Genomic DNA, 27,982 nt, shown 5'->3' on the forward strand with positions numbered 1-27,982 from the left:
CATGCACATTTATCAATAAAAGCATAACGTGCACATGCGCAGTAAGCTCTCTGTATTTGCGTGTTTTTTTATCATTTCAAATAGTGTGCGCCGCACTATAACTTATGTGGGAATTATAATTATTTATAAGGAAAGCTATTAGCCAAGGTTGACACGTATGAGATGTTCAGAATTAGGGCGGAGGTGGATGAAATGAAGGAAGGAAAGAGGGGAGGATGAAGGACAGAATGGAGGAAAGGAGAAGAGGTAACCAAGAATTATACAGTATGAAGGGAAGCAAGGATGAACGTAGGAATGATAGAGAAAAAGGAAAGGAAGATAGATATTTTAAAAAAATCACTGCATACAGTCCACATGGATCCATCTATTTTCTTCCGATTATATGAGATATTCACAACCAACCACTCTTTAACCCCTTTGTCAGTTTAGTACATTCCTGATTATATCTTGTAGCTTGAAAAGTGACATTTGTATTCACTCGTGACTAACTCCTGTAAACAAACCGTGGCAAATTACTCACACACGAGTTCACTGTTGCACATGAAAGATGACAATTTTGTGACTTAGATCGGTAGTTTGGTTTGCTTGCATCACAGTCAGCGTCAGTCAAAAGTTCTGACGCCAACGTCTCATTCTGGAAAAAAGACCTCGTGATTGTGCCGGAATGCTTAATTGGTTTCATCAAGCAGAAGAAGTTTTTGCAATCGGTGGATGGTCTCCGCAAGCCCCAAAGCCACCATCATTTCCGCAACGCTGGGTCCTTGCTGTCAGGCCAGAAAAAAGAGAAATGAAAACATGAAAGCCAACATCATCAATTGAAAATCCAATTTCTCTTTGCATTTTATCACTCTGGCAACTGAGTCTGGGGAGGAATTATATGATTTTAAATCAGAAATGGCATTAAGGGAAAACTTGCATTGGAACTGTTATTCTAAGTGTATGTATAAACGCAAGGTCACTCTTGCTCTATCGTGGGCCACATTTTACATGTTAGTACATTGCCAATATATATTTCTTTGGATTGGATGAGCCTTTATTAGTCTCGCAGGGGAGAAATTTACATTTCACAGCAGCAAAGTGATGAAAGTAAGCAGTAAGGAAGAACTAGAAAAACAAAATACAGGAGCTGCTGTATAGGCAGCCACTCTTGCGGCGCCATCTTGAAGTAAAATAAATAAATAAATAAATAGACTACCGTATTTTCTGCACTATAAGGCGCACCTAAAATATTTATTTTTTTCAGAAACTGACCATGCGCCTCAATTTCAAATATTTCAAATTTCAAATAAGCCTTATGTACGGAAAACGTTTTAAAATAGGTCATTCATTGAAGGTGCCCCTTATAATATGATGCACTTTATGTATGGAAAAGGTTCTTAAATATGTCATTCGTTGAAGGTGCGCCTTATATTCCAGAAAATACAGTAACTTAACTTCATTCACTGCGGGAATTGGAAAGTGTGACGTGGAGCACCATTTCTGAATTTGTTCGGGTTTTGGTTTTTTTCTGGCGGGGGCGCCGATAAAGCCCCGATCAGACCTCTGGCAATGTTTTTTTCCCTTCCACGAGTGGGCAGCATTTGCCTTTTGTCCAGCCGCCCGCTATTTCAAGCTCAGATGACTCCAGACCGATATAATTTAGGGATTAACTCTTTTTTCTGATGAAAGAAGAAAGTCTAATGTTTTTTACCCTTCATTTCATGATTATCTCATCCTAAAACACAATATTCTGTGGGTCCAGGAATTTTGAGTGAAAATGACAAAAACCCTGGCACTGGAGTAGACACATTTTTACACATAATCTGACAGTGAATGAGTTAAACTGTATTAACCTACTCGCACTGTTTCCTGCAGACTCAGGTCGCAGTAAGTGTTAGCTAGGAACAAGCAAAATTTATTTCCGGACATTTTCAATTGTTTTGTTAAGCGCTTTGTTATAGTTCCAGCTGTTGTTGTGAACATGCTATATAAATTGCATTGCATTGTATTTTATTGTATTGTCCTCAAGTGTGAATGTTAATTTGTCAACAAAATGCCCTGCTATTGACTCAGAACCAGTTCAAAGTGTACCCCGCCTCTTGCTTGAAGTCAGTATGCTCCACTGCAGCTCACGAATAAGTGAGATATAAGCAGAATAAGTGCTATAAAAATGAATAAGTATTGTATTGTATATGCAGGAGAGAAAATTGTGGGAAATGTCTCCTTTCAACCCACGTCAAGAAAAAAAAGTGATTCTAACATATTGTTTTGTCCAAACGTGTTCATTTACCTGCAGTCCGCTGAGAGTCAACCGTAAAAGCCTCATCACGTCTCGGTATTTAGTGCTCTTGGCCTGCCTGGCTAGCTTCTTCAAATCTTCACCGATTTGATCCACGGCAGCTGATTCTCCTCGTTCTTCTGCTAATCTGCAAAGATATTCGTGTCACTTTGCGAGAGTAGTGCTATTGTTACCTGAGCTTGCTATTGAAAGGTCATACTTAAGGGCCAATGTGGCAATGTGCTGGGCCTCCGTGGAGAGTGCTGCCACCTGTTGATTGGAAAAGGAAGGACGCACCCATAGGTAGGAGTAAACGGGACTTAAAAGCTCCTGAAGAGAGGATATGTGACCCTACAGAGAGGTAGAGAATAGTTTCAATATCATGAGTAAACCAACTCTCCGGTACTGACACAAAGTGGATATTTATCTTGTGGTTGCGGTCAGCAAGAGTGTATGGAAAGAACTTACCTTTCGTAAGTGTAGAACGCGCTTGATATAATCATCATGAAGGACGTCTTCATCCTGGATCTCACCCGTGTAGGCGTGTCTGATTTGTCCCTGCAGATCCTTTATCAGAAAATTGCACTGCTGCTCGTCTTCAATACGATGTTGCAGATGGATTCTGGGAAAAAAAGGAAAAAAAAACAAGATGCCCGACTGTTTGCTATGCCCCCTCATTTTGACATCTGTTATTTCCTGCATGTTCGGCGATGTGCGTGTAAAATGGAACTCCCTAAATATTTAATGTTTTACTAAAATAAACTAAAAAAAGTAATATACTGCAATAAAAGTAAAAAACAAAACAGTTTTAAAAATATGTGAATAAAAGATTCCTTTATAACTCAAAAACATAAGCATATGCCATGCATGATTTTTTTAAAAAATTTTTTTTTTTGTAATTCAGACGGTCCCCAACTTACGAACATTCGATTTACGAATAACAGTACATACGAATCTTTTTGCGTATGTGTTCGGACAGAGGTGCTGTAAGTTAGATTTTGTATTGCGCGCATTTTTCCGGCCGAGCTTGCTTACGATTGGCTGCGTCGAGTATGTGGGCAGGGAGGAAATCCCTCTTCACAGTTGACGCTCCAGGAGGACGCGATGCATAACAAAAAGTAATGGCTGCTGGCACGTCATTCAGTAATTATGTCCCAGCAGTTTCAATAATGGCTTAATGAAGATCCAAGGATATATGTCGTCGTACTACAGTAGGTGGGAATTAATTTTACGACTGTTAGAGCGTCTGTGTTTTATACTTTCCCGTTCAGTGTTTGACTAAAAGATAAATTCCATACAAAATATACTGAAGCAACTGACGAACAAATTCACCTTACGAACGATTGCTTGGAACGTATCTCGTTGGTAAGGTGGGGAGCGTCTGCAATAAACCACGGGGAACTCACTTGTTGAACTCTGGAAGCTTTTCAAGGTCAAGCAGAGCAGAATGTGTTGTGACCTTGGAAGGGTTAAACTCTGATATCAGCTCATTTATCGTCCTCCCCACTCGATTGCCTGCCAGGCACAATTCAAATTCGTTGGTATGGCAACGTAAAGTGGGGTGTCCATTTTTCAATTTAGCACTCACTGCTGAATCCCGAACCGCAGTTGACGGTGATGTCCAGCAGAGTCTCTGGCAGGATGCCGTCTCTCTGGAATTTTTGGATGAATATGTCCCCTTGCCTCTTGGATAGTTTGCTGCCGTCCTTGTTGGTCAGCAATGGCAGGTGTCCGAAGGTGGGGGGCTGCCATCCAAGGGCCCGGTACATAAGGAGGTGCTTGGATGTGGATATTAGCCACTCTGAGCCCCGAAGTACATGGCTGATCCTCATGTGGTGGTCGTCCACTATGTTAGCGAGGTGGTAGGTGGGGAAACCATCTGCTTTTATAACCACGGGGTCACCCTCCACCTGTAATAGTGATATGTATATTTTTTTAGATTATGTTTTGAGAAAAAAACCTAGTGGTCAGCCAATAAGGTCATTTGAGAAGGTTTTTGTTCAAAGTATGCAATTTAAGGGACTATCCATGAAAAAAGTGAAAAGCCATCATTAAAAAGATGACGACCGATGCGCTCTACCTGTGCCACCTCGTGACGATTCCACCCAAAGATGAGATCCTGAAAGGACTCCACTCCCTCCTCGAGACGGAACCTAATGACATAGGGCGCTCCCTGGGCCAACTTTTCCTGGACTTGCTCGGCTCTGAGGTGTCGACACCGGTTGTCATACCTGAGGAAGGAGGAAGTCAAATACAGTGATACCTCGGTTTATGAATCCCTTGGCTTACGAACTTTTCGGTTTACGAACGTTAAATTAATGAATAATTCACCTTGGCAAACGAGCTTTACTTTGGCATACGAATTTTTTTCGTACACGGGGCTTCCTCAATGAGTGATGTGTCGTTCGCGAACGAGCCCATTCTTCTAACAACAAAATGGCAGCCGACTGTTTTTGTCCTCTATTCCCCGCCCCCAGTCTTCGGTTAAAGCCACGTGATTGGTCAAGAATGCAGCAGTGAGGGGGGGAGGGGGGGTTAAACATTTAAGAGACAGGCAGACGAGAGTGAGAGAGTTTCAACTTTGATAGTTCAAGGTTAAAATATCCCATCAATCAGGCTCCACAAACAACCCGCACAAGCCATCTGTACACTTGATGCAAAAAGCTATCAACCCAGCTTAACAGAACACAATTAATGAGGAACTAGATACAATTATCACACAGAAAAAACCTACAACAGATCATTCCTCAAGATGGTGAAAGAAGAAGGTTATGTTCCTCATCAAGTGTTTAATGCTGATGAAACCGGCCACTCCATTCCATCAAGCCATCAACGACCATCACAAAGGTAAATAAAACCACTTTATTATACAGTACAGTTTATTTCTTTAATTCTAATACCATAACATATTTATTATACATAAAATAAGGTGTATTTTGTGTAGTTTTAAGGCTTAGAAAATTAGAAAGTAGAAAAGTATGTTTTATGGGGGCCGGGGAACGGATTATTCTCATTTTAATGGTTTCCTATGGGAAATTAATTTTGGGGGTACACACTGTCCGGGAACCAATTAAGTTTGTAAGCCAAGGTATCACTGTACTGGAAATAGCAAATATATGCTGTGTCCTGTCCTGGGATAATGGCAATGCTGTGATAGAGCTCCACTATTACCTGGGAGTCTGTCCTGTCCTCAGAGCTTCTTTTTTGAGCAGCTCCAGCCTTTGAGGGCTGCAGAAACAGTGGTATGCATGGCCCCCATCCACCAGCTGAGAGGCCGTCTGTCTATAAAGCTCCAATCTTTTTGACTGGAGGTACGGACCCAGTGGCCCGCCTCGGCCCGGACTCTCATCTGGAGGTATACCTAAAGTACAAAATCAGCCTTGAAATATGTTATATGTCTTGCTGACATTACACTTTTGTCCTACCTGCCCACTCTAACACTTCTTCTATGGCCTCAGCAGCTCCTGGCACCAGCCTGCTTTGATCCGTGTCCTCCAGACGCAAGACAAAGGAGCCTCCATACTTCTTGGCAAAGATGTAATTGTAGAGAGCCGTGCGAAGACCTCCGAGGTGCAAGAAACCTGCAAAGATATTAAAGTGATTATTTTAGGGCACTGATTGCTAGCAAGAAAAAAATGTCACAGTGACAGAACAGCCTAACTATTGAGAGCCAAATGGGGGTAATTTAAGAGTACATACAGGCAAACAGTCACACAAATACATTCAACTAATTGGAGTTTATAAAAACTAATGACAAAAAAAATCCCACAAACATTGAAAAATATTTTCTACCTCGGGATTACGAGCGAATTTACCTGTCGGGCTTGGGGCAAACCTTACCCGGACATCGCCTCCAGCTGCCGTGGAAGCGGGGCAACGCAAGTTCCCGAGAGTGACCGTTCGGTTCGGGTACCAGCGACACGTTCTGAGCCACGACCATGACATGTTGACTCGTTGACGAAATCGGACGAAAGAGCACTTTTTACCGTGTCTATCTAAACAACGAAAAACTCAATTAGTTTACCAGTCGCTTTTTTTAAACAATCGAATAAATCGTTCCAGCCATTTGAAACATGATGATTTTCACATTGTTGATGAGGTAGCGAACACACCGGTCAAACATTGAAATGTGATTGGTTGTTTATCTTCTTCGGTATACACGTTTGGTTGTTTTGTTTGATTACTGCCACATAGCGGTAAAACTAATCACTTCACTCCATTGCATCTGTATCTTCACTGGTCACAAATTAAGCGTGCTTTACTGTCCAGTGAATTTGAAATAATTGCTGCTTTGGTTGCATAAAAAAATAAAAACATTTTATTTTTACGCACTTTGTATCCAACCCTAAACATTTAATCTTTTCTGGCAAGTATATTTTAACTATAGTCTGATTGTTCTGAAACTGGTTAAACGTATTTTGCAAAAAGAGCAGAAGACATAATTCGTGAAAAAAAATGGCGCTCAATAATACATAATCACCACAAGTCCTCCTGAATGCCATATTAGGAAACTCCTTTCTGTGATAATACCCACAATCTTATCTGAGCTTTTCTTATAGACCAAAAATGAAGGTAGGGAGGAGTAATTGGTTCATTACATTATGTAATTGGTTTATTAAGAAATACTTTTTGAACGATAAGTCATTATAATTATTATATTCATTCCACCATGATGTCCCTGATCCACTGGTGGAAAGACGCTTTGATCCTCTCCTCTTTCATCTAGAACTGCTTCATGTCATCACAAAGAGGGTACAGCAAGTCCTGAAGAATGAATGTCTCTCTGTGTCTTTGTTTTGTCATATTGCATCTATGCTGTCATATTATTTGTTATTTAGTTTTTTTTTGTTCTTTTGACTTCAAGACGGCGCCCCGAGAGTGGCTGCCTTTCCAGCAGCTCATGTATTTTGTTTTTCTACTTTCATTCCTTTCATCACTTTGCTGCTGTGAAATGTAAATTTCTCCACTGTGAGACTAATAAAGGCAAATCCAATCCAATCCAATCCAATCCAATCCAATCCAATCCAATATTATTAGATATATATATTATATTAATTATTCTGCATACGGCAAACGTCACTACTTAAAGTCTCCCCAATGGACAATTTCGATAGGCTTTCAAACAATGGTTGGATGAATTAATGCAATTGTTTTTCAGTTAGTTTACATTATTCACCTTCGATGAAAAGGTTTCTTGAGCCGTCATCTGTACTTCTTTGAAGGTGTCGGACGTTTCGCTTCTTATCCAAGAAACTTCGTCAGCAAACTAAAGTCTTACTGGTAGTTTAGGCCCTATATTAGGGGTGTCCAAAGTCGGTCCTCGAGGGCTGCCGTCCTGCCTGTTTTCCAGCTCTCAAAGGAGCAATGCACCTGATTCAAATCATCAGGACCATTTTGATGCTGCTTTACAGGTGGCTGATGAGCTGATCATTTGAATCAGGTGCGTTGCTCATGGGTGAGCTGGAAAACAAGCAGGACAGCGGCCCTCGAGGACCGACTTTAGACACCCCTGCCCTATATATATCCCTACTGTCCAGACATGGCGGTGCCGGGCTATGATAGGTCCCTGCTCTCAGGTTGGGGGGAGCAGAGGACTACTCCCTGCCACTCCACTGATTGTTCCTATTGTCCTGACTAACGACTGGCCTGAATGCCCCACTTCCACCGGTATCACCTCATCAGTATTCCTAATCCTATTTTGCCTAAGTAGACTGTTGTACGGACGATCCAAATTGAACCTCACCCCACCAAACCGGTTTAATGAAGGATTTAGTTGTTTTATGAAAATTGCTTCTTTTACTCCCCTTTCAAACTATCTATGCTCTTTCGCTAAGATTTTCGTCAAATGAGTGGTTGCTTGCTTTTAGGTGCAAATGTACTGCCGATTGAGGCCCACTGGTATTATCCCTGCGATGTTGATAAAGTCTTTTTGGGAGAATTTGTTTAGTCTCCCCAACGTACTGCTCTTTACAATTTTCATTCTTACAATGTATTGAATAAACTACATTACATTGTTTTTCATTTGGCAGCCTATCTTTTGGATGCACTAATTTCTGCCTTAAAGTGTTTATCGGTTTGAAATAAGTAGGAATTGTGTGTTGCCAAAGGACTCTGTAGTTTTTCAGAAACTCCTGCAATGTAAGGTACTGCTACTCCTCTCCTTTTTGTGTCTTCAGAATTTTTGGTTTCATTCCCTATTCTATCTTTCTGACATTTGTTAAATGACCACTGAGGGTACCCACAGTTTGTGTGAAACATCCGACACCTTCAAAGAAGTACAGATGACGGCTGAAGAAACCTTTTCATCGATGGACCACTCCTGTACGACTGAGAGCTTACGCAGACGTATTATTCACCTTCCTTTTTCAAAACTGATCCTTTTCTTACAGACATTGTTTTTAGGTGTTCACTTACCTGACATGTAAATTAGATTATCAAGTAGACAAGACAAACTTAATACAACTATTCACCTTCCTTATTTATTTCCCTCTGATTTCTCGGAATGCTTCTAAAAACCAGTTGGACCAGATTTGTTGGCACAGCGCTGGTATTTTTGCGGACATTAGAATCCAAAGTCTTCGTTACAGAGTAGACTAATTCTTCCCTGACCATTATAAATTGCAGATGATATTTCATGACTTACATATAGATACCGTAAAGTCTCGTTATATCGATATCGGATATATCGATAGTCCCGGTTATATCGATACTATTTCTATGCACGCACGGAGAAAATTACATGCAAACAGGGTCGGATATATCGATAGTCCCGGTTATATCAATATTTTTTCGGACTCCCTTGAATATCGATATAACGAGACTTTACTGTAGATATAAATGTACACCCACATATTTAAGCAAACATATAGCAAATAAATAAATCAATATTTCCAAATGACCAAAAATTTGTTGTTGTTTTTTATAGCCCAATGCGTTGTTGTTGCACGTTTGGATCGGATTAGCCTTTGTCAGTATCACAGTGGAGAAATCAATAACAAATAATGTGACACAACACAAAAAACCCAGTCATTCAATCTTAAGCACTCTCTGCGAGAGGATCAAAGTGTCCTTTTCACCAGTGGATCAGTTACGTCATGGTGAAATGTGCACGTCTGCCACAATCTGAATATTGAATGCAAACATGAAGCTGTAGCATCCATTGATGAAAAGAGACTGACCCACATCTCCTGTCCCATGTAAATCCGCTTCAACTCCAAGCCGCGGCAGTTCCATATACACATCAACGCTCTGCGTTTGGCAGCAATAACAGCCTCAAGGGTTTTCAAATATGTTCTCACAAGCTTGACACATTTATCTTTGGACAGTTACGCCCATTTTGCTTTTGAGGTACCTCTCGACTATGAGGATGGTTTTGGTCAGGTGATGAGTTGTGCCTGGTTTCGTTCTAACATGCCAATGAATTCAAACTTGGTCTCATCAGACCCAATAATTTTCTTTCTCATAATCTGAGAGTCCTTCGGGTGCCAATTTCAAACTCCAGGCAGACTGCCGTGTGTCATTCTGTCTGACCACTCTACCACTAAGAATTGATCAGTGGAGAGAGATTGTTGTTTTTCTGGTGCCTCTCCGCAGAAGAAATTGGGGGCTCTGACAGGGAGTCCATTTTTTTCCCTCAGAAGTTAAGAGAAATTTCCTTTGAAATTGTGCTTGGTTTGTGCTGTGTCCATCAAATGTGAGACCTTGAACGGAATAGACGGGTGTACTTTTCCAAATCATGTCCAATCGACCAAATTTATTCGATTTGAATGAATCTGTAATATATGGTGTTAAAAGTGAAGCAAATACACACGCACGCACGCACGCACACACACACACACGCACACACACACACACACACACACACACACACACACACACACACGCACACACACACACACACACACACACACACACACACACACGCACGCACACACACACACACACACACACACACACACACACACACACACACACACACACACTAGCCCCTCCCCTTCAGTGTGAGGGCGAGACTTTCTGTGTACTTATTCCTCAAACACACTGGTGTACCTGCTTCTCAGGTGTCAACATACATGCATGGTGAAGGGACAACGTGATTTGGTAAGACATTGAGCTTTGTTTTCACAATTCTTTTTGTATCTCCAGGGGAGATTTGAATGCTATCACGCACATCTATTCTTACACCCAGAACTAGATTCTGAGTGGTTATTGTTTGTAAATGGTTCAAGAACAAAAGACAACTAAAAAGATATCAGACAATATGAATCAAAAATTGGAAATCAGAGTGAACCTGATAAATTGTGTTTTTTCCCATGTCAACAACACTAATTTAGTAATTCATACCCATTCAACATGTTTCATCAAAATATATTAAACACAACATTTCATATTATTATAGTATGAATACATATGTTATTTTTTTCATACTCATTTAGTTTGTACTGTTTGTAAAAAGCTCACTTATTTGACTCAATTCCAAAATATATTTTTACACCTACATTTATAACGTATGATGTCTGCTGTACATGTCTCTGTGAGTACACATATTTCCACTTCTAGTCAAGGTATCATATTTAAGCATGGATTTCACTGAAGTTGCATTTTTACTAAGTTACTAACTCAAATTGAAGTAGATAAATAAAATCTGTCATTTACATTCAGAATCCATTTCACATATTTTTTTCACAAGGCAAACCTATAAGACCAAAACATCGACAAGAAATGTGATTGTTTTTATTGCAATACTATACAGATTATTTCATTTTGTGTGTGTGAGGCCAGTGGTCGGCACATTTTGTGTAACTACATTTTCACCTACCCAAATTTAAAGGCGAAGTACTTGAGGACAAATTTGAAAGGAGAAAAAAAATGTTGAATTCAAATGTTTTCAAAGCACATCACTGAAGGCCTGGCTTTGCAAATTGTAGATTTGTCCCACGTCAATGTTTATTTTAACCTGCTGGAATAAGCTTGATTAAACACGCAAAGTGCTTGGTATTATTCTTTCTGTCTCATATACATACGCACACAAAGTGTGGGGCAAGAGTGACAAATTAGGGTTAGAGAGGTAGAGTGAGGCTGTTAGTAAGATTAGGTAATTGATAATAATACATTTCATTTATTAAAAACAAGAAATTCAATCCGTCACAGATCACCTCAACTCGGTAGACATCAATATTAAATTTACTCACGAGGACATGAAAGAGAAACAACTAGCCTTTTTGGATTGTAAAGTAATTATAAGAGGACAAAGCGCTAAAAACAGAAGTTTTTAAAAACAGAAGTAGTTCATTTAATATGTTGTAAAAATGAAAATTGTGAAGATCAATACATTGGGAAGACAAAACAAATTCTCAAAAAAAGACTAACAACGTTGCATGCAGGGATAATACTAGTGGGCGTCAATCGGCAGTACATATGCATATATGCTAGCAACCACTCATTTGACGACAATGAGGTTGAAATCTTAGCGAAATAAAATAGATAGTTTGAAAGGGGAGTAAAAGAAGCTATTTTCACAAAACAGCAAAACCCTTCACTAAATTGCCATGGTGGGCTGAGGTTCAATTTTGATCGTTCGTACAACAGACTGCTTAGGCAACATAGGCTTAGTTATGTTGATGAGGTGATACCAGAGCAAATGGGGCAATCAGGCCAGTCATAGACCCCATACTCAGTCAGGACAATAGAAGTAATCAGTCAGGACAATAGAAGTAATCAGTGGAGCCGCAGGGAGTAGTCCTCTGCTCCCCCCACCGTGAGAGTAGGGAACAATTATAGCAGAGTCCGGCACCGCCACGTCTGGACAGTAGGGATATATATAGGGCCAAAACTAACAGCAAAAAAAGTTTTAGTTCACTGACGAAGCCTCTTGGATAAGAAGCAAAACATCCGACACCTTCAAAGAAGTACATATGATGGCTGAAGAAACCTTCTCATCGATGTCATTTCTAAGCGCCTTTCAAAACTCTCAAGGTCAATTTACAGTCACAGAATATGTTTTGCTGTGGGTGAGCAGCAACTCAAATAGATAGAATGCTAGCTACCTAGGTAATAGATAGCTAACAATAATACTAATAATACATTTCATTTTTAAGCGCCTTCAAACCTCTCAATGTCATTTTACAGTCACAGGATATGTTAGATAGCTAGCTTTCCAGCTAGATAGCTAATAGATAGCAAATAAATAAACATAGAGGCAAATAAATCAATTCATTAGTGCTTGATAACAGATAAAAAAAAAAACATGCCTTTTTTCCCTCAAACAAACCGTGCTCGTTATTTATTTAATGAAAGAAAACGAGTAACTCTTGCCTGGATGACAAATTAAAGGATTGCAGTGACTGCAAAAAAACTAGATTTGTGCTCAACAAAACTGTAAAAGTAGATAAATAAAAAAGGCTCTTTGTTCCATTTTTGCTCTCAAATGCTTCATAGATTTGGAAGAACTAAAACTGAAATCAATCAAAACGAAACTATGCATAAGAAACTGCCCTAACCCTACTTTGAAAACTAATTAAAACTAACCGTAATTAAACATCAAAATTCACAACAAAATAAGAGCTAGCACCTGTGAAAAAAACAAACAGAATTACAACCCTGGTGAACACACATCTTGTCGTCCTCTAAGATGGTGTCATAATGATTTTGTAATCATTGTAAAAGCGACTTCCTTGACGTATTCACCATCTCTTCCACCTTTTCCCAATTCTCTTTTCACACTTGGCAGAAAAACGACGGTGTTCCAGTACCAAGCCTGCGCCCACAATTGGAAGTACGTACTGACGAGGCAGCCTTCTAGTGAGTAAGCAGTGAGCCTTTTACTGCTGGTTTGGATGAAAAGTAGACCGGACCTCAACATAATGTGTCTTTCATTGTTACAAAAGAAAGGCTCGTTATAAAAAAAGGAGGAAATGAGCAGCAGAAAAGGGAACAGGTGTATACCTCACTAATCGCTCAACAGCAAATTGGATATTCTGTCACCAGGCAAGGCGTTTACTCGAATTCCAAGTCCCACAGAATATTGAGTTTTAGGACCACATAAACATTCAATGCAGTGTAAGAAACCTTAGACTCTCTTCTTTCATCAGAAGAAAAAGTTAATTTCTAAATTATATGGGTCTGGATTAAAATGAGCTTGAAATGGGGGCGGCTGTAAAAAAGGCAAATGCTGTCCCCTCGTGGGAAGGAAAAAAACATTGCCAGAGGTCTGACCAGCGCTATATCGGCAAGAAAAATCAAAACCCGAACAAATTCGGGAATGGCGCTCCACGTCATGCTTTTCAATTCCCGAATAAATTGAATAATGACAGTGAATGAGTGAACTATTTTATGCAGCAATGATAATGATAGCCTGTAACCTGATAACAGGATAAACGGTGCACTTTGGTAACCGTTGTCCGAAAGGCTATTCAGGAGTGGGCAAACTTTTTGACTCGCGGGCCACAATGGGTTCTAAAACTTGACAGAGCGGCCGGCTGGGCCAGGAGCATTTGGAGGGAGTGTTTGGGCCGGATATACGAAAGCATGAAAGGACAACCGACATCTCCTGACAAGTTGTGTCCATAATTTGTAAAATGGCTTCAAATGACTTCTACTGAGCGTATTTTAGAAAGATTCCACTACATATAGCTATATTTTACGTTTTAAGAATCGTGCAGAATATTCCGGAAGTCATGTTTTTGAGTTGGTGGTCCTCACCCTACGTCACTGAAGGAACGCCCCTGACTGAGAAAGGACATACCTTGCATCACCTCAATGCATTTTGCGGTACTTTGTTTGGTCTGAAAATTTCGTGTTAATCCGTGTTGATGGCGAAATTAGAAGGAAAAACATAAATAACGCAATGGTGAATCGTTGTGTGTTGCATCAAGACGTATTTGACATTCGTTGACAAAACCTCCCAGGAGACAATTTCCACGGAGCTTTGTCGCCATCTTCTGCCTTTTTTGGGTACTCTGAGTACTAAAGAGTTTGTCACTACATTTCTCTCCAGATGCATCAAAATCAGAATCAGAATCAGAATACCTTTATTTAAATTCTTTAATCGATTGCAAATATGTATGATTTCCTCTTCAGAACTATTTGAATCATATTCATAACTGGATGAGTAACAAGAAAGCATTTTCTCTGAATCTGAAGCCACTGTTTGATTCTCAAGCAAGGCAAGACGCCTTGGCGTGACACCACGAAGAAGGGGGACCTTCTGAAACTGGCCACTTCCGCTTTCAAATTGAAGTACTTTTTAGATATTTTAAGTCATTTTTATTGGTGTTTTGCATTTGAATAAAAATATCATAGTGCGTGTTTTGGACATTTAAATGCTATAAAACGTTTTTCTGATGTCAGTTAGGAAACAAAAAAGTGATGTCGGTTGGCCTTTAAATGTAGTGTGTGTAAACCTCATAGCACAGTAAGAATACTACAACCCAATGTATTAACTGTTTTTGAAATGTGAAACATAGCCCTTATCAGTTCATAAATTTGTCTCAAGGAATATGCAAGAAATGGCATTTACATACTATTTCGCGGATACCTGGAATATGGGGCAGGCAAGTTCATGGCCGGGCAGGCAACTTTTCAGAGTTGTCAACCCTGGTGTCCGCTAACTTTTTGTCATGAGTTTCAAATCAGACACTGTTTTTACTATAATTTGAACAAGTTCGGTGGGACGATCTAAAAAGCCTCACGGGCCGTATGTGGCCCGCGGGCCGTAGTTTGCCCATTACTGCTTTAGTTACACCTGCAAAAACATTTCTAAAAGATTTAATGATGGCAATACTTGAAGCCACAGGCCACAGATGAAATGAACCGACTCGATTTAAAAGTATTCCATTAATCTGCCAGCCACACAGGAAGGCCGCAGCAGGAACCAAAAACTGCACCTTTGCATAATGAGGGTGACATGCTAACCAGTTACCCACCGGGCCATTTTTTAAAATTATTATTATTATTTGTAGCCCATATACTGTAACAAGACAGAAAAATGCAGACTCTGGGTGATAGATTTCCTGATCGACATATGTTAAGCCTGTTATAGGGGAACAACTGAGATGTCAAAACGTACAGTACATGAACAAATGTTCTTCTTCTGTCAGTCCCATGATACCATGGCACTTGGCCCATCCCCCTCCCCCGTTATTGTATTGTTTTTGTAAAAATAGAGAATCGCAAGGTCTTTTGTGTTCATTGTTCAGCCTGTACAGTGTTGAATTTCAGCATTCTTTTTACTGAAGTCTCAGACTATTGTGCGACAACGATGAAGGTCATGGTAGATCCTGAAAAGTATCTGATGGCCACTCCCTGATTTGTATCGGCTGCTCACGTTGCAGCATTTTGTATCCAACAGCACAATTGCACATAGCGCGCATGTCTGAGCAGAATTTTTATAAAGAATACAAGTGCCTCATTATCATCCTAAAATCTCATCATGGCGACGCCGACCTTGTGGATCGGTCTTGCATTTTGACGCAGCGGTGGTGTGGAGCGTTTAACGTGATGTGTCTGTTTGCCTCGGCAGCAACAAAACCGTACTGATCCTCATGAGAACTGCAGCATCATGACATCCAGCTACATTTTCCTGCTGCTTTACCTCCTGTGGTGTTGCTTTGGTAAGAGATAATCAAGGTCCATGTCTTTATTTGCTTTTGCTTCACAGGTGCTGTTAAGAGTGGAATACGACTACAGTGATACCTCGGTTTACGAACCCCTTGGCTTACAAACTTTTCAGATTACGAACGTTAAATTTATGAAAATATTACCTTGGCATACGAACTTTGCCTTGGCATACAAACCTTTTTCGTACACGGAGCTGCCCCAATGAGAGATGTGTCGTTCGCGAACTAGCCCGTTCTTCTACAACAAAATGGCAGCCAACTGTTTTTGTCCTCTATTCCCCACCCCCAGTCTTCGGTTAATGCCACGTGATTGGTCAAGAAGGCAGCGGTGAGGGGAGGTGGTTTAAACATGAAAGAGACTGCAATGTTAAAATATCCCATCATCGGGCTCCACAAACAACCCGCACAAGCCATCTGTACACTTGATGCAAAAAGCTATCAACCCCGCTAAACAGAACACAATTGACGAGGAACAAGGTAAAATTATGGCAGAGAAAGCACCTACATCAAGCCATCAATGACCATAACAAAGGTAAATAAAATGACTTTATTATACAGTACAGTTTATTTCTTTAATTATAATACCGTAGCACATTTATTATACATAAAATAAGGTATATTTGTATAGTTTTAACGCTTAGAAAATTAGAAAGTAGAAAATTATGTTTTATGGGGACCTAGGAACGAATTATTCTAATTTTAATGATTTCCTATGGGAAATTAATTTTTGGGATACACATTTGTTGCCTTACACACTCTGTCTGGGAACCAATTAAGTTTGTAAACCAAGGTATCACTGTATATGCATTTCTTTTTCGGGATTTACGTGCAAATATTGCGAGTACATGTTCTTATTATCAATCCCCCATTCTTGTCTCTCTTTTCACCCCAACAGGCCCATCGAGTCAACATGGGTAAGCAGCCTAAAAGAGAGAATTTCCTGTTTTTCCGTACAAATTTCTAGCCTTTGTGATGACTTTGAATGCTCATTGTTTTGCATGTCAGGCACAGAGAATCAAGATGCAATTCGACTGGCCAAGTAAGTGACAAGTGAAGTTCCAACAATTTATGACTCATCAAAAGGAATTCGGAGATTATATTTTCTTTACCCCCCTTTCACTCACGTTATCATTACGATCAAATTACCTTCCAAAGATCTTCTTCTTTTCCTTTCGGCTTTTCCCTTCGAAGGGTCGCCTCAGCGAATCAGTGTCCTCCGTCTTTAGAGGTTTGATCCGCATGTTTGTTTTGGCCAAATTTTTACGTCGGATGCCCTTCCTGACACAACCCTCTGTATTTATCCGGGCTTGGGACCGGCACAAGAAGACTTATGTCCCTTCGTGGCTACAGAACAAGCAACTCGCTCAGTAAAAGACTCCCAACCACAGAGATAAAAATATAAAACCTGATTGATCTGGATTTGCTCATTCATTCATTCTTTTTTTTCTCACTCTATAGGACTCAGATGCAGCGCCCTGCTTCCTCCAGTGTGTGGGCTCGCCTGCATCAAACACTGGAAGGGACCACATGCGAAATCTGAAAGCAATGCTGGAAGCGGCGATAGATGTTTATACATTCATGGTAGGCTCGGCCTAAGATTACGCCCGTGACCGAATCACTTGCATGTGGCTTGAGGAATGTTGTCGTACAAATACCTACCTGGCAAGTTAATTATCAGCACATAGACAGTGGGTAGGAAGAAATGGGCACCAAAATAACATTAACAATAACAACAAAACAACATTTTTAAGCCTGCTCTGCAATGAGTCCATTTAGCTCTTATAAGCAGATTAAAGCAGAGCACTCTTGGTTTGAGCAGTCAGCACATGAACCACATATTTCCTACTCATATACATAAAGGACAACCGACACCATTTTTTTGTTTCCTAACTGACATCAGAAAAACGTAGCATCTAAAATACCGGAAATGGCCAGTTTCAGAAGGTCCCGCCCCCTTGTTTATGACGTCAGAGTGTCACTCTGACGAAGGCGGAAGTAGTCGCCGAAACATGTCAGGTATTTGAACACCTACACTGTCTGTAAGAAAAGAATCTGCTTAACATTAGATATCAAGTAGACAGGATGAACTTAGTACAACGATTAAAGAAGTACTTGCGTATCAATTCAAGCAGTCAGGACTCCAATGTAGCGTCCCAGAAAATGCACAAGATGGCACCCAAGCTCCGTTGGAAATGGGATGATTTGTCTTCTGGGAATTCGGGTCAACTAGAATCAAATGGTAGTCTTGGTGCAACACACAACGATTCACCATTGCGTTATTTATGTGTTTTCCTTCTAATTTCGCCACCAACACGGATCAACACGTTTTCAGACCAAACAAAGTACCCAAAATGCATTGTGTGTCGCTTTCTCTGGTCAGGCATCGTCATCAATTCGAAAACAAGACTACCTGAATAGTCTTAAAACTAAAATATAGCTATATGCCGTGGAATATTTGTAAAATACACTCAGTAGAAGCCATTTGAAGTGATTTTACAAATTATGGACACAACTTGTCCGAAGGCGTCGGTTGTCCTTTAAATGATCAAAAACGGTTTCTCTTTTATAGTGCATCATCATAGTTGTTATTTTCTACCAATCTCATTTCCCTTTTTTATATTCTGACAGAGGTCCAGCGTAAAAGGAGCTTACCTAAGCCTAGAGGGAGCTATTTTTCTGGACCCTGACGCAGAGCCGCTCCATAATGAAGCCCTGGTAGAGATGTGGATGGCGGTCAAAGTGACACCGTTATTGAAATCAATCAACAGACACATCCTGGTCTGCCTCAGCAACAAGAATTTTAGCTGTTCCACCTACCAAACAATGTACGTGGTGTCCGTCTGTCACTTAAGCGAGCTTCTTTTCCGAATACTACGCTGTTTTCTCGCAGGGTGAAGGAGCTCAGCCAGCATTTCTCTGAGATGAACCCTGCCAGGCAAAAATGGATCTATTCATTCTTTATGTATCCCTTCCTGTCGAGAAATGGAGTGACTGGTAATGCTTCACCACCACATTGGATTTCTGATTAAAGTGTAAATTTTAATTCATTCACTGCCAGACGATGTGCAAAAATGTGTCCATTCCGTGCCAGGGTTTTTGTCATTTTCACTTAAGCTGCAGAACCCACAGAATATCGAATTTTAGGACTACATAAGACTTTAGACATTGCTTGACGATGGCAAAATCTTAAGACGGTCTAGCTCATGGGTGATGAAACTCTGCGTGGGGGCAGGTGTTCCGTCAATTTTATTAAGTGTTTATTTTTATACTTGATGGGTGGACAGGCACTTCAGAGACCCAAATATTAGTACAAAAGCAAATATTTAGTCCTTTCATAGCTCAACTTTAAATATATTTTATAGCATCGTAGAACACGGTCGCAAAATGTATGCTTTTTTTGGTTATTTCTACACAGGTTGTGTGAATCCAAATGAGAGCAGTGAAGAATGGCTGATGAAGAATTTCGGTGCTTTCAGCGTCATGGCAAGAATAAGCGATTTACCAGCGCTCAATATAGTTTTCAGCGGCGTGAGTCACACTTTTCTTACGGATTTATTGACATCCTAACATTTACAACATTTGATTTTTAAAATGGACCGCTGGACCATTCGTAGATGAGCTTCATACAAAGCAGCAAACCCTCAATCTCTTCTCTTTTCTTTCCGACACAGCTGGAAGTTCTACACCTACTCTCTCCGGCGCAAAAAGCTGAACTGCTTATAAGGCCTGAGGTGGCGGGTTTATCCAACGACTCCCTCTCGCTTATCTTCCACAGTTTGATGTCAGATGCCCTGCCAGCCAACACCAATAATTATAAAGGGATGCATAACTGGACCAAGTCTGAAGACCCCCACATATCATACAACCCGTATGTCCCCCCATCTCATCATAACGCCCTCACAGAGGTATGCTGACTTTTGCACTGCCCCATAGAACCGAGTCTCAGCAAATGGAAGGCACAGAAAACAAATCAAGTTTCTGATGAATGATGATAAACAACATTATTGTCAATGTCTGTAGAATTGTCAATGACTCTGAATTTTGGGCCTTGAACAGCTAGAGAACTCAAATAATGTTATATTTGAATATTACATGTTAATTGCATTCATTTTTACATGTAATTTTCATTCATTTATGACAGACAATGAGAAGTGTAAAAAAATGTACAGAAAGAACTGAAGTGTCTGCTTTCTACTCAATAAAATCACATTGTTAGGGTTTGACAGTTTATGACTCAGTAAAACTGCAACCCATTTTGACTCCTGACCCACAATTTGAGTTGCTGTCTCACGTGAATGCAAGAATTGAGTACACACTAAATTTCAATCCGATTTCCAGGTGATCGAAGGCACCAGAATAGCTTTTCAACCCATCATGAGCTTCGTTCATAACTTTGTCACCTTTACCAAACAGGTACTAACATTCATTTGTCGTCCAGGCACATACTGACTATATTGGTGTATTAATCAATATTTCCCATTGTATTTCCCAGAGAGAGGTATCGGGAATAAGAACTAGCACGCTGATGCAATTCCTGCTCAACTGGACACTGGCGGAGATGGCGAGTCATTATAGCCCTTATTATTCACCTCTCGCCCTGGATGCGCCACAGTTTGATGAAATGAACGACTGGTATCGACACATCGTCCTACCCATACTGCGAAGGTTCTCCAGTGAGGAACAAACCCTCATGAGTGATCATCTCCTACTCGCCTTTCGTCATGTGTTGTACGTCCCACTGACACTTAGGCCTCAGTAAAAATCCAATCCTGTTTTTTTGTTGTTGTGCATTTGATCGATCGATCTGTCTGATCAATCCATCTGATCTATAATCTATCAATCTATCCATCAGTCTAACCTGTCTACTGTATCTATCGATCCGTCTATTCTGTCTAGGGATGCCTCTGATCTATCTATCGATCCGTCTGATCTGTCCACTGTGTCTATCAATGCGCCTGATCTGTCTACTGTATCTATCAATCCATCTTATCGATCCATCTGATCAATCTATCGATCAATCCAGCCATCTATCTATCCATCTATCGACCCGTCTATCCATCGATCCATCTATCTATCCATCTGTCTACTGTATCTATCAATCCATCTTATCGATCCATCTGATCAATCTATCGATCAATCCAGCCATATATCTATCCATCTATCGACCCGTCTATCCATCGATCCATCTATCTATCCATCTGTCTACTGTATCTATCAATCCGTCTGATCTGTCTACTGTACCTATCAATCCGTCGGATCAATCTATCTATCTGTCTGTCCGTCCGTCCATCCATCCAGCGTATTATCATGTTGTGTTATATCTTACAGCGACCTGGATCACAATGTGGACAATGGAACGGTCGACATCCAGGATGTTTGCAGCGTCACTCTCGACGGCAATCCTTGTGGGGTATTTAAAAAACAAAGACACACATATCTGGCTGTATATCATTTCAGTTTGTCCAAATTCTTCCTTGTTATTGCCCCTTCCCACTCCCGCCCCCAGTTAACTGATGCGGTGGGAAACATGGCACGCATTATGCACTGCGCAGCTCGGACCAACCTGACCATGTCTGAAGAGAATGTCATGAGACTGATTTTGGAGTTGACGGAACGCCTCAACTTCCTGATTCAGGAGTTTGTCACAGCTGTGAGCTATTCTACTACCCAAACTCATTGCACATTAAAAAAAAAATCATACAATCAAAATAATACACCATCCTTCCACCTAAACATCCTTTTTCAAACAAGCTTACCTGAACAGGGTCGCGGGCAGTTGTTGGAGCCTATTCCAGATGATTTAAACTGGTCATTTTAGAGACAAACTCACACTCACATGCACACAGTCTCTGGATAGGAACCAATCCCACGAGTACAGAACTAGAGCGACAATGATTATAACGGGATGCTGTTCCTCAGAATTGTGCAAAATTGCAAAAATACACTATAAGGTTATAATACATTTGGGTTATTGTTTAGAGAGTTAATGGCGACGGGGGAAGAAGCTGTTTAAAGGTTGTGGGCAGGGTGCGAAGGTTCTAGTAGGATTTTCCATGCCCTTGTCTTGGTTTTTGCAGTGTGCAAGTCCTCGAGAGTTTCATTTCCATTTTTTTTTTGTTTCCAGAACTTCACAGAAGTGTCATCTGACTTCTGGCAGATCCTTAGTGAAACCGACTCTTACAGTTTTACTCAGGATAATCTACACGACCCGGAATTCATTGGCATGTGGTTTCATATCAAGCTATCACCCCTACTTCCACACATACCCACGGACTTGCTCTCCTGCCTGAGTGCCAACAACTTCTCCTGTCCCGCCTACCAAGCCCTGTGAGTCTGCCACTGATTTACTGTCACTCTGTCATGGCGTTGGTATGTTTATCTTCTCAGAGGAATCTTTGTTAAACGTTTCCAGTGACAATATTTATCTTTTGTCACTGTGCAGCGTTGCTCTCCTCAGTCAACACATGAGCTACTTTGAGCGCATGTCACTACACCACCAAAACATTTACGTGCATTTCATTTACTCCTTCCTGAGACGTCACAACATGTCTGGTGAGAAAAAAAATAAAATGTGTTTTAATCTGGTTAAAGATTTAACGCAAGGAATTATTTGAACATGAGTTTCAAAACTCTGTATAGACACCCCTATCGCGGGTGGGTCCGTAATATATCGTACTTGCTGATGTGTACGTTTCAGATGCGTGTTTCTCAGCTAACAATAGTACCAAATGGCTGTGGAAGAATTTTGGTGACTTCTTGCACTTTGCTGACATCACAGACTTCTACGATCTCAACCCCAACTTCTCGGGAGTGAGCCACGCGTATCAGAACACGACCAATCGAAGGCTCAGCCGCATGCCTAATGTCAATTATCTCTCTGTCACCTCTCTAGCTGGAGGTTCTGGATCAGCTGACTCCTAGACAGACTGCACAGCTGATGCTCCTGCCTTCCCTGCCTCCTCCCGAGAAGGACGAGGTGATTCGTGAGGTGTTTGATTTCCTGCTGGAGTCTCCCAGAGAGAGGAGGCTTCTCGAGGTCTCGCACGCTTTGCTCCTGCTGGCTACTGAGGTGACTGCTCTGTTGGGTCTGATTGTGATGACTCAGCTGTACTTCACTATCAGGAGAGCGTGCTAAAAACGTTTTGAATATTGCAGGTCCAGCCTACCTGTGCAGTCTTGAAAATTATGTGAGTATTCTTTTTTTAATGACTAGGCAATATGTTTTCTGTCAAAAACAATATAAAATGTTTCAGATACAAACGATTTACAATAATGTCTAATAATGTTTGAATAAATGTGTTTGATCTTTTTTTTCTTTGAAATAATGTGAATGGGGTGCTGATAGCTGTGAGTGTGACTGACTGGCGACCGGTTCAGGGTGTCGTCTGCATTCCGCTCAGTCAACTGGGATAGGCTCCAGCGACTCTAGCAACATCTATTCAGAATGAGCGTTTAAAATGGAGTGGTGTTGAAAATGCATGGAGGGATGGGGAAAAATGACCACATTGTCAAGTTGTTGCTTTTGACATTGAAAAAATATTTTTTTTCCAGCCCATCCATTTGTGGTTAGAAATTCTGCTTCATTATTTGTGTTTTTCTGTTTTAGTCTTGAGCAGCTACAAAGAGTGATTGTATCCGTGACTCCTGACCTGGAATTTCTCATATGGGAGAAAGTAGACCAATTCATCCAATCCACACCTAAAGGTTGAAACAACTTTGTCACAGCGACATACATTAAACTTCCATGAGCAAATCTTGTTAATAATATTGTTGGATACATTCCGGAGTTGTCACCTGAACCTGAATGTGTGATTTTTTTTTTTTTTTTTTTTTGGGGCGGGGGGATGTTCTCCTGCAGAGTGTGTGTCTGACAACATCAAGGTGAGGTTTTCTCGAACTACATTCACAATGATATTCAATTTTAGAAACTTTAACCTGGTTTGTTGTTGCACAGTGCTTGGTGATCCAGAATGGTAAGATGTCTTTTAAAAAAATTACATATTTGCTCTAAATCACACAAATTGCATTATAAAATTTGACAAAAAAAAGTATCCAGCAGACACATTGACAGAACTGCTGAAATTGCTTTTACCTGGTGAGGTCACTTGCGTTAGACAGATTTATGATGAAACATCTGAAAAACATGACATGTACATTAAATACAAATGTTATGCAATTTTACAGCAACTGACGTTTGCAAGGGAATCGACAGGTATGTAGAAAGTTAAATACTACAAGTCGCCTTGTCATCCTGATATTGTAATACGCAAAATCGTGCAGCTCCGACCTTCATTTGGCCATGAATACATCTGTGGACATCCCCTGCAACTATACACTGGAGGAGTATGCGTGCGCACAGGTTCTATTTTTATTTTATTTTGGGGCCCGTTTTGATTTTAAAAAGACACCACTGTTTTTTTTACCACTGAAATGGTAATGTCGATCAGAAAGTGTACGATGGTTCCTTCCTGGTCTTTTTACATTATGTCACTCACTTGAGCTATCTAGCGGGCTATCTAGCTTGCGATCTAGTTGGCTACCTAGCTAGCCATCTAGCTGGCTACCTAGCTATCCACCTATTAGCTAGCTGGTTACCTAGCTAGCTATATATAAGCTATCTATCTATCTATCTATCTAGCTATATATTAGTTATCTAGTGGCTAGCTAGCCAACTTTCTATTAATTTGAGAACGCTAGAGCATGTGGCTGCCGCTGCTCACCCACAGAAAAACTGATCATGTGACTGTAAAGTGACCTTGAGAGTTTTGAAAGGCGCTTATAAATGAAATGTATTTTTATTATTATTATTATTATTATTGATTTATTCCCAAAAGTCTATTAACAGTCTTTTTTTGTTTAGCCAATGAGATTTTCAATTTGCCTCACAGGGCCAGTTAGCTAGCTACCAATACCATTCTCTCTATATATATCCAGTCTCTCATTCACTCATTAAAAATATAGTTTTTACCATAATTGTGATTTTATCCATCTCCTATATCCAGCTGCAGAACTTCGCAGCAACTCAGCTGGCATCTCTTCTGTCGTGTAATCTCACCGGGAACAGCAAACGGTCCAGAGTGCTGTGGAAGATCCTGCTTGGTCATCTTGCGCCCATCTTGGATCCAGCTTTGGATTTGCTAGCCAGCATCGTGAGTGAAAGAAGTCATCATTAGAAATGAGATTACAGACGATTCAGAAAACTTTTTGTTTTTTTGCATAGCCCGAGTACACAATTGGACCATCTGCACCTGAGATTCTAGATGTGATCGGTGAGACCCGCGTGGCGTTGCTGAGCGACGAACAACTGAGGAACAGCAGCGTCATCGCCAGGTGGTTCTCTGGGCGCCTGAAGGGCTTCCTGCCGATGGCGTCCGACAATTTCCTGCGCTGCCTAAGCGACAGGAATCTCAGCTGTCAGTCATATCAGGAGATGTAAGTGTAGGAAAAAACATTATAAGACCGTAGTCTTCTTCTTCTTCTTTTCCATTCGGCTTTTCCCTTCTAGGGTCGCCACAGCGAATCAATGTCCTCCATCTAACCCGGTTTTGTACATCCTCTTCCCTCACACCAGCTACCTTCATGTCCTCTTTAACAACATCCATAAACCTCCTCTTCTGTCTTCCTCTCGGTCTCCTGTCTGGCAGTTCAAGGCTCAGAATCCTTCTCCGTCACCTCTTCCGTCATGCTGCGTCTGATCTTCATTCCTCCCCTTTTCAGGGCATACCTCCACATCTGTAGTTTCTCCGCCACCTGTTCCCTGTTCTCGCTACAGATCACAATGTCATCTGCAAACATCATGGTCCAAGGAGATTCTTGTCTAACATCGTCTGTCAGCCTGTCCATCACCATAGCAAATAAGAAGGGGCTCAGAGCTGACCCCTGGTGGAGTGCCACCTCCACCAGGGCTCAGAGCTGACCCCTGGTGGAGTGCCACCTCCACCTTGAATTCCTCAGTCACACCGACAGCACACCTCACAACTGTCCTACAGTCATGATACATGTCTTGCACCGCTCTGACATACATTTCTGTCACTCCAGACTTCATGCAATACCACAGCTCTTCTTTGGGCACTCTGTCATATGCTTTCTCCAGATCTACAAAGACATTGTAATTCCTGCAATTCCTTCTGACCTTCTCTGTACTTCTCTATAAGCGTTCTTCAAGCAAACACTGCATCTGTTGTACTCTTTTTTGGCATGAAGCCGTACTGCTGCTCACAAATGTTCACTTCTGCTCTTCGTCTAGCTTGAACTACTCTTTCCCATAGTTTCATTGTATGGCTCATCAACTTTATTCCTCTGCAGTTACTACAACTCTGCACATCTCCCTTGTTCTTAAAAATAGGCACACTTCGTCTTCATTCTTCAGGAAATAAAACCTCACAGATGAAATTAAATATATTTCAAATACTTCTCGTTTAGCACTTCATGGGCAAAGGTCCCAACTAGGACCTTTCCCTAGTTGGGAATGAAAAATATTTAAAATGACATCACCTTTTTTATATGAAAATGCAATTTCTATTTGTTGATACTTTCTTTTGAGGAAAAAGTACCAAACTGCTTCCTTATGCACTTTTCAATGTCAGCCTGGGAATTTTCAAGCAACACTATGACAACATCACCCATATGCGGAGGATCGGGATCTTGCAGCAATTCATTGTGAATTTCCTGTCTGGTCCAGTCTCAGGTGAGCACATCATGCATGCCCTCACTCAATTTAAAATACATCTCATAAATTTACAATTGGTGAATTTTAAGTAGCAGTTAACAAGTAGCTGTAAAGCATTTCAGCTTATCAACATGGCCAGTGCAAATATGGGCAGCAGCAGACGCTAAGGAGTTAGATTTTCGCAGACCCACATAGATCTCTTTAGAAAAGGGTATTTTGCCCCATAGTGGGTGTGAACACCGCCGACGCACGTCAACGATAGGGATTCATATCATGCCCTAGAACTGCATCATCTGTGTCATGTTTTACTTGTTCGATTCATAACGTTTTCATAGAGATGACTTCTTGATGATTCACAGGCCCAGGCTGCCTCTCGGGATTCAACAGCAGCACAGAGTGGCTGATGGTGAATATGGGTCCGTTTTCCCAATTTTTGACCCTCGAAGAGATACTGCAGCTCAACCCGGATTTCAACCCTGTGAGATGTGATGATAAAACAACCAACAGATCATAGTTGTCGGCTCATCTTCCGAACAAGATCATAATGAGTGCCTCTTTTTAGCTGGAGGCCCTGAATCTTCTGTCTTTACATCAATGGCTGGACTTGCTGTTCACTTTGTATCCCGGTCTCCCGGAGATAGACGTCATCATCAATGCGATTTTTGATCACCTGACCAACTCGCCCGAGGAACAATTGAAAATTCCTGAATTCCTCACGCATCTTATCGGACGTCTTAAACCTGTGAGCAGCAGTCAAGTGTTTGAAAGAAAAAAAATGACATTAACCACATTTTTATTTTCTTTCCTTTCCAGCCGATGCACGGAAATCTTTCCTGTTCCTCCTACAAAATATTGTGAGTCCATCCATGAAATGTCTTTCAAAAAGGACATCATGTTTTTTTCACAATTTAATAAAAGGCCTGACAGTCTTCAATCAAAATGCAAAGGATAGAGTATTTCACCATACTTGACTCACTGAATAAATTTAGATGAAAAATGTTTCAATTGGAAATGTAACGTAAATGAGTTTACCGTTCTCATGCTCCAGTTTCACAAGACTGGACCTGGCCATCCTCACCGTTCCTCTTCATGTGGCGTCGTCGATCACCTCCAGCAAGCTGGAACTAGCTGAGCTCCTTCCGCCTGGTGAGACAATGAAAAAAAATTACAATAACACACTCGCTCAATCTAATGAAATACAATAATAGATTAATTTTGGAAAATTATTTATAAATGTATTCCTAATTATCTCATTTGAAATCCTGAGAGGCTTAACATAATGAGACAATTTGGACTTCACAGCAAAATACAACCACAAGAATATCCTACAATAAATATCCCAACAATGTTAAGTAATCTGATATTTCCTTTATCTCATTATCTTGTGCAAGTGTACTCAATAATAAAATCCAGTGAGTTCAACATTTCGGCATTTTACAT

At 40.7% G+C, this 27,982-nt stretch overlaps 2 protein-coding genes across 6 annotated transcripts in view; one reads left to right on the forward strand and one right to left on the reverse strand.

Moving 5' to 3' along the window:
- ears2 (glutamyl-tRNA synthetase 2, mitochondrial) overlaps nucleotides 1-25,176 on the reverse strand; it is a 28,792-nt gene extending 3,616 nt beyond the window's left edge. The window contains exons 1-15 of one of the 5 annotated variants that reach the window (XM_089005772.1): nucleotides 25,122-25,176; nucleotides 24,929-25,010; nucleotides 23,966-24,007; nucleotides 18,691-18,801; nucleotides 18,526-18,585; nucleotides 6,073-6,252; nucleotides 5,683-5,838; nucleotides 5,429-5,618; nucleotides 4,338-4,488; nucleotides 3,846-4,167; nucleotides 3,664-3,772; nucleotides 2,726-2,879; nucleotides 2,478-2,608; nucleotides 2,270-2,405; nucleotides 648-764 (exon numbers count right to left, since the gene is read on the reverse strand). In XM_089005772.1, coding sequence (XP_088861898.1) covers nucleotides 669-764; nucleotides 2,270-2,405; nucleotides 2,478-2,608; nucleotides 2,726-2,879; nucleotides 3,664-3,772; nucleotides 3,846-4,167; nucleotides 4,338-4,488; nucleotides 5,429-5,618; nucleotides 5,683-5,838; nucleotides 6,073-6,202 — 1,575 coding nt within the window. In that variant the 5' untranslated portion in view covers nucleotides 6,203-6,252; nucleotides 18,526-18,585; nucleotides 18,691-18,801; ... (1 more) ...; nucleotides 24,929-25,010; nucleotides 25,122-25,176 and the 3' untranslated portion in view covers nucleotides 648-668. Of the gene's footprint in view, nucleotides 1-349; nucleotides 765-2,269; nucleotides 2,406-2,477; nucleotides 2,609-2,725; nucleotides 2,880-3,663; nucleotides 3,773-3,845; nucleotides 4,168-4,337; nucleotides 4,489-5,428; nucleotides 5,619-5,682; nucleotides 5,839-6,072; nucleotides 6,380-18,525; nucleotides 18,586-18,690; nucleotides 18,802-23,965; nucleotides 24,008-24,841; nucleotides 25,011-25,121 lie in introns of those variants that run through there. The other 4 variants (XM_089005773.1, XM_089005770.1, XM_089005771.1 and 1 more) reach the window with 4 other exon arrangements.
- Nucleotides 12,970-27,982, forward strand: part of LOC148892355 (uncharacterized) — a 33,950-nt gene continuing 18,937 nt past the window's right edge. The window contains exons 1-30 of the mRNA XM_089005761.1: nucleotides 12,970-13,057; nucleotides 15,777-15,867; nucleotides 16,769-16,787; nucleotides 16,879-16,912; nucleotides 17,332-17,454; nucleotides 18,502-18,698; nucleotides 18,764-18,867; nucleotides 19,289-19,401; nucleotides 19,545-19,778; nucleotides 20,212-20,286; nucleotides 20,366-20,601; nucleotides 21,202-21,283; nucleotides 21,380-21,523; nucleotides 21,998-22,200; nucleotides 22,316-22,425; nucleotides 22,571-22,683; nucleotides 22,766-22,942; nucleotides 23,029-23,060; nucleotides 23,480-23,577; nucleotides 23,732-23,754; nucleotides 23,828-23,846; nucleotides 24,058-24,085; nucleotides 24,154-24,232; nucleotides 24,876-25,022; nucleotides 25,094-25,305; nucleotides 26,460-26,560; nucleotides 26,902-27,020; nucleotides 27,105-27,284; nucleotides 27,356-27,396; nucleotides 27,591-27,688. Of these exons, the coding sequence (XP_088861887.1) occupies nucleotides 15,816-15,867; nucleotides 16,769-16,787; nucleotides 16,879-16,912; nucleotides 17,332-17,454; nucleotides 18,502-18,698; nucleotides 18,764-18,867; nucleotides 19,289-19,401; nucleotides 19,545-19,778; nucleotides 20,212-20,286; nucleotides 20,366-20,601; nucleotides 21,202-21,283; nucleotides 21,380-21,523; nucleotides 21,998-22,200; nucleotides 22,316-22,425; nucleotides 22,571-22,683; nucleotides 22,766-22,942; nucleotides 23,029-23,060; nucleotides 23,480-23,577; nucleotides 23,732-23,754; nucleotides 23,828-23,846; nucleotides 24,058-24,085; nucleotides 24,154-24,232; nucleotides 24,876-25,022; nucleotides 25,094-25,305; nucleotides 26,460-26,560; nucleotides 26,902-27,020; nucleotides 27,105-27,284; nucleotides 27,356-27,396; nucleotides 27,591-27,688 (3,193 nt within the window). The 5' untranslated portion in view covers nucleotides 12,970-13,057; nucleotides 15,777-15,815. The remainder of the gene's footprint in view (nucleotides 13,058-15,776; nucleotides 15,868-16,768; nucleotides 16,788-16,878; nucleotides 16,913-17,331; nucleotides 17,455-18,501; nucleotides 18,699-18,763; nucleotides 18,868-19,288; nucleotides 19,402-19,544; nucleotides 19,779-20,211; nucleotides 20,287-20,365; nucleotides 20,602-21,201; nucleotides 21,284-21,379; nucleotides 21,524-21,997; nucleotides 22,201-22,315; nucleotides 22,426-22,570; nucleotides 22,684-22,765; nucleotides 22,943-23,028; nucleotides 23,061-23,479; nucleotides 23,578-23,731; nucleotides 23,755-23,827; nucleotides 23,847-24,057; nucleotides 24,086-24,153; nucleotides 24,233-24,875; nucleotides 25,023-25,093; nucleotides 25,306-26,459; nucleotides 26,561-26,901; nucleotides 27,021-27,104; nucleotides 27,285-27,355; nucleotides 27,397-27,590; nucleotides 27,689-27,982) is intronic.

This window comes from Hippocampus bargibanti, linkage group LG10 (assembly GCF_051943395.1).
Source record: "Hippocampus bargibanti isolate YZ-2025 linkage group LG10, ASM5194339v1, whole genome shotgun sequence".
Lineage (NCBI taxonomy): Eukaryota > Metazoa > Chordata > Actinopteri > Syngnathiformes > Syngnathidae > Hippocampus > Hippocampus bargibanti.